The sequence below is a fragment of the Musa acuminata genome, chromosome BXJ2-6, assembly GCF_036884655.1.
Source record: "Musa acuminata AAA Group cultivar baxijiao chromosome BXJ2-6, Cavendish_Baxijiao_AAA, whole genome shotgun sequence".
Taxonomy (NCBI): Eukaryota; Viridiplantae; Streptophyta; class Magnoliopsida; order Zingiberales; family Musaceae; genus Musa; species Musa acuminata.
The window spans coordinates 42,984,153-42,997,039 of NC_088343.1; the positions used below are offsets into that span (position 1 = coordinate 42,984,153).

General features: G+C 46.1%; 2 protein-coding genes across 5 annotated transcripts; one reads left to right on the forward strand and one right to left on the reverse strand.

Moving 5' to 3' along the window:
• Window positions 1-1,453: 1,453 nt before the first annotated feature.
• On the reverse strand, window positions 1,454-9,072 carry LOC135581523 (L-type lectin-domain containing receptor kinase VIII.1-like). Of its 4 annotated transcripts, XR_010488147.1 has the most exons (7): window positions 8,842-9,072; window positions 8,546-8,685; window positions 6,190-6,298; window positions 5,969-6,093; window positions 5,179-5,789; window positions 1,951-5,084; window positions 1,454-1,841 (listed from the first exon to the last, which is right to left on the reverse strand). XR_010488147.1 is itself a non-coding variant. In XM_065114723.1 (6 exons), the coding sequence occupies exon 6, from the start codon at window positions 4,289-4,291 to the stop codon at window positions 2,006-2,008; it is 2,286 nt and encodes a 761-aa protein (XP_064970795.1). In that variant the 5' UTR covers window positions 4,292-5,084; window positions 5,179-5,789; window positions 5,969-6,093; window positions 6,190-6,298; window positions 8,546-8,685; window positions 8,842-9,072; the 3' UTR covers window positions 1,845-2,005. The 4 variants fall into 4 exon arrangements, 3 of the variants coding, with proteins under 3 accessions (XP_064970795.1, XP_064970797.1, XP_064970796.1); XM_065114723.1 differs by lacking the exon at window positions 1,454-1,841 and having other exon boundaries at window positions 1,845-5,084; XM_065114725.1 differs by lacking the exon at window positions 1,454-1,841 and having other exon boundaries at window positions 1,845-5,084; window positions 5,860-6,093.
• A 2,633-nt stretch (window positions 9,073-11,705) lies between these two features.
• On the forward strand, window positions 11,706-12,725 carry LOC103989905 (uncharacterized). Its single transcript, XM_009408847.3, has one exon. It carries the CDS (start codon window positions 11,706-11,708, stop codon window positions 12,723-12,725), a length of 1,020 nt encoding a protein of 339 aa, XP_009407122.3.
• Window positions 12,726-12,887: the final 162 nt, after the last annotated feature.

Consider the following 12,887-nt stretch of genomic DNA (forward strand, 5'->3'; position numbering starts at 1 on the left):
ATACTATTAGTTTCTTGTGATATTTAGGTTTAATCTCACATAAGATATAAAAAAATATAGACTAACCTATAATAACTATATAAGTTCATTTGAGTTTAGATATTTTGGACCAGTCAATCACACTATTAAATTCGAATTGGACCGTAACAATTACTATCATCCTACTAATATTTAATCTTGTATTAAATAATTATAATGGTTTAATTTTAGCTTAACCTTAAGAACTTCAAAGATATGATACCTATTGTGAGGCGGCAAAGATTCACCCACTGTCATGCTTATGTGCTATAGTTCAATAATTACTTTTGAAATTTAAATTAATATTTTTATCAATATAATTTATAGAACTTTGATTAATTATATTACTTTTAATCATTTCCATTATGGCATGTGCATTGCATGGTTTTTTCCTACTTTCTCTATAAATTTTATGTTTATGGCATACCTTCACCACCATCAATTTATCAACCATATATATATATATATATATATATATATATATATATATATATATATATATATATATATGAATGAGACAAAACAAGCAGAAGAAAAAGAAGAGAAAAGCAGATGGAAAGGAGCCAAAGGGATATTAAAAGAAGCCAAAGGGATAAATTAAAGAGAGAAGAAGACAAAAAAATGGAACACATAACATATCACACGGAAATAAATGCATACTGGTCACCAACCACACCTTCTCAACAACCATCATTTCTATATAGCATATGTTTGGTCATTTTCACTACGGGCATTCCAATTCTTCAATCATACTTTGGGCATCTGCCCAACCTGTTTGTTCTCTTGTTTGCACCTAAACGTCACGTAAATGTCTTTTCAGAGAGAGAGAGAGAGGGGCTCACCGACAGTCGCGAGTGGAAGAACTTGACACAAACTGACCTCAAATAAAGATTTGAGATGAGAATTACGTACATGGCAAACTTTATTATACTTCAATTGGTTCATTTGTCGCATCAACCCCTCGTATCGAATTAAGAAATATACATCGTTATTCTTAGATGATTAGCCTTTTAGAAATATACATCAAACAAGATAGACTTTTGTGATGTTTTATATTTATTTATAGATAAATTCGAACTTAAATCACTTATCCTTTATTTTGTAAGTTTTTTGCTTCATTCATTCCTACATTCTTAATATAGGGATAATAACATAAACAATATATCATTTGTCATGTGACTGATTTTTTAAAACTATATGATCGACACCTAAATACCTCGATACCATTATGTCGTACAACCAATATCTCAACATTACATGATTTTAACATCCAACGTAATCGACATCGTTATACGACTAACACCTTAGCACCACACGACCGAATTCACTCTAAAAAAACTTCAAAACTCTCCTTTCGATATCTCTCTTAAAATACTACATAAATATAGTAGTCGAGTCGAATCCTCTGGATCCTTAAACACGTGAGAAGAATTATCGAGAACATCTCGATACAATCTTGTAAGGTTCATTATTATCAGAGTCGGACGAATTTGGTATCAAACCGAAACCGATGCCGAAGAAGAATCTCTGACTCCTTCGGGCAAATATGATGTGAACATGGACCAATTAAGACACCATAACAAACGAATAAGAACGGAGGCAACTCCTACGGGCAGACTGTCTCCTTCCTTGCTGGTTGCTACTAAATACCACCTCTCAGTTCTCACTTCCCGTCGCTGTCCTTCACGCACGTTTCTTCTCTGCCGAATTCGTCGCTGTGCCCAACATATCTAACTCACTGGGCAGATCAAACATAATACAATGGTCGAAGAGTCACTGTCTTCAACCCTACACCACAAGTTTAAAGATCGATGTGCCTAATCCTATCCAGTCAAAACATCAGCTAAGTTGAGTGAATGCATGAATTCTACGGAATGTAACAGAATCGATGCGTAGCAGGAAACAATTATCACAAACTAATAGAGTTATTACATGTATATGTACTGTATTTGGTGAATTTCGTAGAGATTACCACCGCGCGGTGTGCCTATGTCCCTTCTCCGCCGCCGCCGCCGCCGCCGCAGGCTCGTAGTGTGCTGGTTAGAGAGGATGAAGAGGATGATGACATGGAGAGGTTGAGTCCCATGGCGTTGTAGTCGGAAACGCTGTCTTGTAGACTGAGCAGTAAATGTTGATTGGTGCTGAAGCTCATTGATGGCTTTGCCACCGGCACGAATGGCGGGTCGGCTTCGCCGCTCAGCATTTGGACCACGTTCCGCATCCCCGGCCTCGTCATCGGGTCCGGGTTGGAGCATGCCAGCCCGACGAGCAACGCTCGCCGCATCTCTCCCTCCTCGAATTCCCCGTCCAATCGCCGGTCCACCGCGTCCAGTATCCTTCCTTCCCCATGCAGCCCCCACACCCATTCGACCAGATTACTGCACCTCCTGGTGCTGCTGCCGGCGCCGCCTGCGATGCGGTTGTTGTCGCCGTCGCCGTCGATCGGGCGGCGGCCGCAAGCCACTTCGAGCACGACCGCGCCGAAGCTGAAGACGTCGGTCTTCTCGGTGGCACGACCCGTGAGCAGGTATTCGGGCGCGAGGTAACCCATCGTGCCGGCGGTGACGGTGGCGTCCGGCGACTTGTCGTGCTCGACCTGGCGCGCTAGTCCGAAGTCTCCGAGCCTGGCGTGGTAGTCCTCGTCGAGCATCACATTGCTCGACTTGACGTCGCGGTGGATCACCTGGTTCTCGCACTCGCGGTGGAGGTAGGCGAGGGCGGAAGCCACCCCGATGAGTATCTTCTTGCGGTGCCGCCACCCCAAAGGCGGCGCCTTTGGATCGAACAGAGCCTTGTCGAGACTTCCGTGGATCATGTAGTCGTAGACCAAGAGGATCTCCCCCTTCTCGTGGCACCAACCTTGTAGGCGAACTAAATTCCTGTGCCGTAGGCCGGCAATGATGGAGAGCTCAGAGAGGAACTCCGCCCTCGCCTGCTGCCCGCCGCTGTCGCTCCCGTTCTGGATGCACCTCTTGACGGCCACCATCGCGCCCGTCTCCGGGATGATCCCTTTGTAGACGGTGCCGAAGGCGCCGTGGCCAATGATACGAGATGAGTCGAAGCCTCGAGTGGCAACGACTAACTCTCTGTAGCTGAACTCTCTCGGGGTGTTGACGATCTCCGACGTCGCCGCCAAGTGTTCCCATTTCTTGGGTGACTTTGTCCTCCGGGTGAAGACCCAGAAGCCCAAGCCGGCAACTGCCGCGACGACGAAGGCGCTGGCCGTCGCCACCCCAGCGACCGCGGCTGGGCCCTGGCGACAAAGCCCGTTGTTCTGGCAGGACGAGGCCGAGGAGGGCCGCACAGTTCCTTCGCTGGGGCTTTCGGCGGCTACAGGGACAGGGGCGGAAGGGGGTAAGGAAGGCGGCGATGGGCCAAAGAATGGGAAGACTAGGGTTGCAGGAGGCGGAGGCGCTGTCGTCGTCGTGGACGGTGGGGAGGCGCCGAGAGAAGGTGAGGAGAAGCTCCACCATTCGACGCTGTGGATCTCGGTGCTTCCCTGGGTGGATCCGGAGAAGCCAACAAACGCGAAATCGTCGACGTACCGGCCGAGATCGACCGGGAAAGAGAGGACGGGGTCGGCGGGGCGAACGGTGGAGTAGGAAACGAAGACCTCAAGCGTCCACCCTGCGGCGCCGCCGCCGTACTCGATCCAGGCGTTGATGAGGTCGCCGCTCTTCAGGTCAATCCCAACGGAGTCCAGGTCGGCGACTTGCGCCGAGACCAAGCTGCCGAGGTCCACCCCTACGTGGTTGCCGTTGATGTCATCGAACTCGACGTCCATGCGCGTGTCGAACTCGACCGCGACGACGGAGGCGCGGCCGGGGGCGGCGCTGGCGGTAGCGTTGACGAGGCCGAGGAAGCCACCGGCGTCGCCGACGGAGGTGTCGTCGGGGGCGAGGAGGAAGGCGAGGCCGCCGCCGATGGAGGAGGGATTGAGGTTGACGATGGAGAAGGAGAAGAAGGTGGAGAAGGGGAGGGGGGCACGGGTGGCAGGGTGGCGGAGGCGGACGGGCTCGGCGTAGAGGGCGCGGCCGGCGCCGGAGTTGGGGACGGGGAGGTCGCGGGAGAGGCGGAAGCTACCGTTCTTAAGGTGCGCGTCCCCCAACAGCTTGAGGTTCCCCAGTGTGAGCGTCCGGAAGTTGAAGACCACCGCCTCGCCGCCACCCACCTGCAACACAGACACGAGAAGCACCGCCGCAAGAAGAGGAACCAGTCGGCAACTCCAGAAGGAAAGCACTCGCTGCCGCTGTTGCTGCTGTTGTCGTGGCATTGTTGGTGAATTGGTGTATCATAGCTTCATTCGAGAGCTAGGAAAGAAAAAGGAGCCGGAGAGCTCGAGAGGCTTGGAACGAGGGTTATGTTAAGGAAACCTTGGGATGAAAGGTTGGTGGAGTGGAAGGGGAGTCTTTTGTGGCAGTGTGTTGGTGGAGAAAAGGGAGGGCGAAAGGAGCGCGGTGGTGGGGAACGGGGGACGGGTGTGTGGTGTGGGGAAGGAAAAGAAGGGGTGCGGTGGAATCCAAGGCCGGGCGGGGGGTGATGGGGACAAGTGGCTGCACGGGACGACAAGCGTCCCACTTGCAACGGTAAACTTTGGGCTGAAGGCGAGCGGGTGAGGGAGGTGGGCGGTCAAGGCTAATTTAATGATCCAAAAGATCATGCGATGCCGATCGTGTGCGGCGAATCAAAGTCCGGGGGTCGCGTGTTGCGTGTGCGTCATGTGGAAACAGTTTTAGCTGGTGAGATGTGGAGCGTCCTATCGTCCTTGGGGAGTGCGACCCGAGACGGAATAAACAAATCCTAAGATTAGCAATCAACAGGGACGCCCAACGGTTGGTCGCCGCCCAGAACATGGAAGGACTTGACCATGGCGACCAAAAACTACAGTATATGGGTTGGAGTAGACCACCGTCCACTCTCTCTCTCTCTCTCCCCCGGCAAGCTTCAACCCGTGAAGCGGTGGCCGGTTCGAGGCGGGGAGGAGGAAAAGCCTGGGAGTGTCATTCAGCACTCCTTTATTATACGTGTCTCCTCCGTCCGTAGCGTCGTTTACTGCTTCATCCCCTCTGCCAAATTGTACCAAAGCATCAGATGAATGTAGGGAAGAAGAAAAAGAAAGAAAAATCCACTTTACAAAGGGAAAAGGTGGCGGGCACGGACGAGAATCTTTCCGGAGAGTGGCAGGCGTAGGGTGGATGGTACGCATTGCGTGCCCCTCTCCAGATCCCCTCTGCCTTTTGCCTTTGCCTTTCCATCCAATAATGCAGTGGGTCTTCCTTGCATGTATAAATAATAATGAAAGCAATGGCAAGAGCCTTGCATCCCCCGACTGTGGCGTGTGCTCTCTTTGTGTGCAATCCACGACTTACGTTGTGTGTGTCAGCAGCAGGATACCATCATAATTTGTGTGTGTAAAGGTTCGGGGCTGCCGAAAGGACCTTGCTTGATCGATCGATCGAAGCCGTAACGCAGCTCCCACCACCGCAATCATTTACGGTGTGATGCTGCGTGGGGCCAGGTTTGGATGAGCGACCATGTCACCCCTTGAAAGTTTTCAGGGCGATCCACCACTGCAAGAGAATTACAAGAAACTTCTCTCGATAGATAGCACATGCGGGTCATCCTCCTCCATGTGGGTGGAGCACAGGCGGTCAGGACACGGGTTTTACTGTCTTCCTTTCTGCGCCTGGGGGGGCCATCGCATTGTCCGCCGTCCGAGCACGAGAGGAGGACCGCCACACTTGGAAGTATTAGTAGTACGGGCCCATAGCCTGCCCAAAAGATTAGAATCACTGTCACTGGGAACTAGAGGTGGATTAGCACTAAAAAAATGGCTCATACGGTATTAAAGATCATTGGTAGGAATCCGCATGACATCGCTGACGAGCTTCAAACTGTAATATGCATTTCTCTGGGCCATGTGGGTAGCATTACTACTAGTACAACTTACACGGAGCAGGACGCAGTCTGTGATATGCACATGGAGTATCAGTGCATAGCTTTAAAACCCTCGGCCCACTCGAGCTGCTGGTGAGTCGAGCAAGTCGAGCCTTCAAATGGCCAAATTGTTTATACCTGGCCAGTATAGCATGGCAGTTAAAGCACTTGACCAAAAAAACTGGGGTTACATCTTTTGAGTAATAATAATAATTTGGATGCAAAATGACCAACCTCCACATGAAGCATAGAGGAAACGAGGCATCCCCGATTCAGCAAATAAAGCATCTCCAATCTCCATCCAGCAGTAGTTGACTTTAGTGAACTGCCACAAGCTAAGGCACTACAAGGACAAAATGAGGCAGCAAAAAGTGTGTGTTTACTTTGGTCAACGTGAACAAGTAGGCTAATAAGTTCCAATTTTTAACAATCGGCATGTGATCCAAGACAATGTTCTCACCTATCCAAAAGTGATGTGATCAGTAGGAAATATCAAGTAAATTAAACCTGTCACAAGTTCTAGTCATCTGAGACAAAATATCGTTCTCCATGCAAGTATCATCGGCAGCTATACTTGACTAATTCTGCAGTTTTCTTTAAACATGTTCTTGTGTTTGAAGAATAGCTGGCAGTGGAGCAGTAATTTCCACTCTTCGATAGCAATCACATCAAGAAATATGCACAAAAGCCAAAAGGCAAAAGTTTTCATGGTTTTTTCAGCATAAAAAGAGCATTATTCGTAGCATCTGTGATTATATCAGAAAATGAATCAGGGTGTAACAACCATCGACAAGACTTCCTACATACCTTCCTTTCACTATAAGGGAAACCTTATCTGATTGATCTTAATTTAGCGCCATGTAATCGACAAAACTACTTGAAACAAACATCTTAAATGGATGGGAGAAGACAACAATTTACATGACCGAGTAATCTCCGGAGCAAAACACAAATATCATCAAGAGAGCTTCAAACTAAATCTGGCTGATGAAAATTTCTTCAGAATTATCAGAGTTTTAAAAACTTCAGGCAAGAGAAAAGACTAATTGAATTAAGGATAACACATGATCATCAATCCTTAATTATGAATGAAGGCATTCCATATGTTAAGCACAGCATCTCAGGAATCTCAAACAAAACAAACTTATATTTAGTGATTTCCCTAAAGATACCATAAGCTAACATCCAAAGTGCAACAAACAAAAGAATATCATTTCTTAAACCAAAAAAGATATTCAACAGATCAGGAACATCTAGCCATGAGCAACCCGGTTTAGAACTGTGGAATTACAGTGTTGCAGCTGCACCTTACAGAGCCATGCCACCTTGTTGGACACAGTTCATGCAGGTCATCGAGCCCACCATGCAAAGCTGTGCCTAACCTATGCATGTAACAACTCTGGTTCGACAAAATACTAGCAGTTTGTCAGGGTGCACCTAGATGAGTCATAGTAAAACATCATGTGTCTGAGCCAGTCTCTACACAAGGTACCTAAATATGCACTTTGCATTGTGCCATATATTATTTTCCTGTAGTTCGTGCCCATGCCAACCCTAAACCAGCATAACATTCCTTCCCACGTGCATCCAAGATCTTATATTATATGGTGCTCAAAGTTCCTGTCATGCTACTCATGCTAAAGGATGTGTTACTCGAACCTTGTAACTTACATTCAAACTTCCAAATGCCTCAAGGAAGCACAAAATTAACCTCATTTGTTCAACCTCTTAAAAAAGTGAGAACAGTAGTAATATGAAGAAAAGAGCTAAAAATTGAGAAAAAGTAGTAAAACCTCTTAAAATATAACCACCTTGAGGCAAATTCCCACCTTACCCACTAAACAAGCAACTTAGTTGCTTTAAACAGTACATGAGAGCTATTAACTACTTATACAAAAAAGAAACAAACCAAATTTGGAAGAGACGATATTCTTGTTCTTTGTGTTGCTTAAACATACACCAACAGAGAACAAAAGTGGCAGTTATACTTAATAAGAGTCTCCATTAAGTGAAACTGATTTAGTGAGATAGCACAATGATCTTTGAATGATAGCACAAAAAGCCTACAGCTGCACTGGTGGATTCGTCAATTGTCATATATAACTCTTACAATAGATCAGATAGCTACCAAGAAATTATTTTTTTCCCCAAAATTCTGGAAACAATACTAATGAAGTTATGGCATCTAATCTTTGCTAAACTCTGAAAAGATTGCCATATTATTATCTTCATAAAGAACATGTATCCAGTACAGCACAAAGGGCTTTGGGAGAAAGATAATGACAAACCACTTAAAACCAAACTCTCAACAAAATCAGCAAAAGCATTAACCACAAATGTTGCATATGAACCAAAAGAAATTTCACCACCAAGGAACTCATGCTGTCATGACATGGCAATTATAAATGAAAGCAACCCAGAAAATCTCAGTAATTACATGAATCCTAGATGATGTTAACAAGCAAACGTGACACCTATATATATATATATATATATATATATATATAAGACGAAGGTGTCCTCTTTCTTGATGATCATAGAATAATCTTCAAGATTAATAAAACGAAACTATAAGACAAAGAAGAATTACCTGAGAACAATGCTGGGATCGATTACCACTTCACCATCAACAGTCATCTGAAAGATATAGAACCAAACAGATCTTCCTAATGCCATGCACTAGGGCAGGAAGGTCATCAGACCTTGTTGTTCCCAATTCTTTGAAGCCAGCTGCGGCAAGATGTCAAGAAAACATAAATTAGCCCCAATTCCAAAACGAAAGAACAGACATGACATAACGGAGGGGAGTTCTTGTTCTTGGGAGGGCTAATTTCTTGGGTAACGAAAGGAGAGGAAAGAAGAGAAGAAACAAGTTCTTGGGTAAACCGAATAAAGAGACATCGAAACCATGTCCGGTGGATCGGGCGACGTCGGTGTACAACAAACCCTCGTTTGAGGTCCGGACACGGCGGGCCGAAAGAATAACAAAGAGACAGACGAGGGGGTGGCGGCGGTGAAGGCCGCCATTGCAGCGGCGAAAGGGACGCGGGGGATCGAGGTATTGAACTCGTCGAGGAGACGCGGGGATCGGAAGCAGAGGAGGAGAAGAGACCTCGATTGGTCACACCGCTTTAGATCCGAATCTTTTCCTTGGAAGACCCCGAGCCCGAAATCTCGGGTATGGATCCTCGTTTTGGATCCGAAAAAGCTTTCTCTGATAAGATACCGAATCCTGGATCCATGCATCCGACATGACATTTCGGACACGGATCTAATTTTAAAGATCAGTTTATCGGACGGAAGGTTCTACACGGATCCGCCATGAATCCGACCCGATAACACGTTAGCAATCGTAAAATATGAGCTTTGTCCGATAACTTTTTCAAAAACCAAAAACGGTGTTGTTTAGAAAACAAATCTAAAATGATAATCTTTTTAGGAAAACCATCTTATTTTCTTTGAGTTCTTTAGATAATTTAGGTGACGATGGGTAATATCACTCTAAATGCAAAATATCATTTTGATCGATGACTTCTGTCGTGAATGTAAAATATTATTTAAATATGTGAGATGACCTCTGTCACTCTAAATGAGGATTAGGGAAAGACACGGGGAAAAAAGGTGTGGGTTGCAACAATCGAAACGAGGACGATTGTAATTAGGGGGTGAGGAGCTACAATGAGCACAGTGAGAGAGCAAGGATGTTGCAATGAAGGGAAAAGTTAGGAAGAGGGAGAAGGGAGTATGCAATGAGAAAATGATGAGAAAAAAAAAAGAAGAATATCGATGAATCGCTATCATCATTCATTATTCAATCATCGAATGAATTACTGTTTCTCAATGGAGAAAGGAGGAGGATCAATGAAGACAAATTCAAATACATGTTATAATGTCACTTATGATTATGAATTGGGTGCACACAATACATGTGACCATGAAGAGAAGTTATAACTATTAAATAAAAAGATATTTTTTTATTCAATTAAATCAAATAATTTTTAATTGAATCATAATCATTTTAATCGAGATTTAGCGAGCCTAATTTGAATAACGAAAATTTGATCCATTTTGTATGTCATCTCACTTTACGTATTAATGAACTGAATATGGATATAGGATGAGGAGTGTTTTATCTATTCTCGTCTCATATTTGTATGGATAATATGAAATATTATTTTATTTTGAATATCTTTATCTTATTATGGGTGGGTCGTTATGAATATTTGTACTCACTCACGAATATAATTGATATCCCTGCATAAAGAATATGAAATTTGATTAATCCGAGAATTCCAATGTAGAGAGAGGTTCAACCATGTAGTTGTGCAATGCTCAGAAGACAGGCCAAAAATGTTACCGAGAGGATAGGACAAGTAGAGTAACAAGATTGGTCAGTGTCATTCATGGATATGAAGTTCAAATAGGAAGATGGAGAGAGACGAGATGTTGCTAAGAGTAGATCCATTGGTACCATTCTTCTAAAAGCCACTTTTTGCCCTGCAGCATCACTCCATGGTTTCTAGTGATCAGATAAAATAACTCGAGAGGCGAGATGGATGCCAAATCCACGCGGACCCCCTTTCTTGCCTTTTGTTAGATTTGCTTGGAGATCTTGCCTGTCCCATTCCACTGCATTCGAATCCAGTTGATGACAACATATCCAGTTTCTAATGCCTTGGATTACCTGGTTTGTGTACTTGAATTAATTGAATATTCTTACCATACAACTTTATCATTAGGACTTCAACACTATAAAATAAATACTCATTTTGGATATTTCGTTGGTTATATTTTTGATATCCTTCTAATTTTCTAAGTGGATTTTTTCTTTTATATTATTCTAATTTTCTTAGTCTTTCCTCTCGGAGATGATAATTATACAATCTTAATCTTTTCTAGATATTGGTATCCACCTAAATCTGCTATCAAATAAATCAGAGATTATATCCATCTAAAACTACTACTAAAGAAAACGATATCAATAAACTTATTTATAGCTCGATCTAACTCAACAGGAGAATATTCTTTCACTCATCCAACAATCTTACCGTCGGAACCTCAACACTACTATAAAGGCAACATTCATTTTGGAATATATTTTGATATCCTTCTAATTTTACCAGCTCTTCCTCTCATTATGCAAATCAGATCAGCCCTAATAGTTTATCACGGTATCAATCTAACTCTTTTAAGTAATTATCCGAATTGGATTTGGAGGCGGCGAGCGTGCCTATTATTACTCCCGACACGTGGGGATGGACCAATCTGTGTCGGGTACGAAGCAACGTGAAAAGATTACGTCGGGTCATACGGAACCTTTATGGTTCCTTGACCAAGATCAAATAGATCTATAGGACACGTGGGTGGCACAGCCACCGTCTGATATGGATCTGGGTTACGTAAAAGCCAGTCTGCTTTACTGACCGACACTGGTAATTAATGTGGTCAATATATATCGAAACAAGTTAGTCATAAAAAAAATCCTCACTCTGATCTCTTGCCTTACTCTCTCTCTCTCTCTCTCTCTCTCTCTCTCTCTTCATGTGTATATATGTTTACGTACAGCGGGAGAGAGAGAGAGAGAGAGACTGGTAAAAGATAAATAAATATAAAATATTTACGATAAATTAAAGGAGAAACAAAGAGAAGGGGCTGCGGAGGACGCACAAACCTTGAAGCTAATGCCACGTCCACGCAATACGGTGGTGGGTTGGGAACGGTCTCTGTCTCCCTCCACGAAGCCCGGGAAGATGATGAAGCCCGGAGGCGTCATGGTGTCCTCCAGCCCTGGTAGGGAGAAGCTCCCGTCGCCGCTAGGCTTTGCCCGTTTGCTCTCATGCAAGGTTGGCGGGGGTAGCCGGACACGCGCCCGCCTCGCTTCGTCGGCAGCCGCCCGTTCCAGCCCCTTGTTCGTGTCTCGGAGCAGGAGCGTTGGTCGTTCGACCTCGGCGGCTACTGCGGCCGCGTCGGGGGAAGGGGAGCCCTCCTCGCCCACGGTCACCTGCATTGGCCAGGTTAGGATGCGAAACAAGTGCTCGGGGAAGAAGAAGCCTCGGCCTAAGAAGGTGAGAAGTAAGTCATTTTTGATCCCGCGCCGGTGCCTGGAAAAGCTTCTTCTATGCGGCCTGTTCGGCGCTCGGAGGAGGCCCAAGGGCGGCGGAAGCGGCGAGGGAGGCCGACGGTCGCTGTGGTGGCGATGGGCTGGCGTCCGATCTGGCGGGAGTAGTGGGTACCGGCAGCAAAAGCCGGATCCTTTTTGGCCGCCACCACAGCCTCCGGAGTTCGTCGGAGCCGGAAAGGCACCGGATGTAGAAGAGGACATAGATTACAACAACGAGGATCGAAAGGAGGCGGCGCAAGAAGACGATACTAGGGTTTCCGTGCCGTCAGCGATAGCGTTGCCGCCAAAGAACGCACTGCTGCTGATGAGATGCCGATCGGCGCCGCACAACCGGGCTTCTTCGCTCTCCGTCGCTCGATTCGAGGTGTCCTCGCTCCCGGATCCGGCATTGCCGGATGATGTCAGGCAAGGCAAAACGCAACAGCAGCAGCGGCAAGAAGAGCGGAGGTCGAGCGGCGGAGAGGAGCTGGTGCAGGAAGCCGAAGCGGTACCGGGAACAGAGGAGGACGGGGGGTCGGAGTCGCGGCGGCCGCTGGTGCTGTCGCGGAGCAATTCAGTGCCGGCGCGGAGGGCCGCGGTCCCGGAGGCAACCAACTGCCTCTGGACCAGCGGCAGCTGGCCTCGTCGTTCGGGCCCTTCTCACGAGTAGCAAACCCCTACCTCGACTCCATGGCCATTAATCTGATGTTTGCTGTAGGTGGCACTGACAGCTCGCTGTCATGGCCATTATTTCTACTATGACTCGATGAATATAACATATAGATATTCCAATGAGATAGATCGATGGGAGGTAGTGCGTTCGATTTTGGAT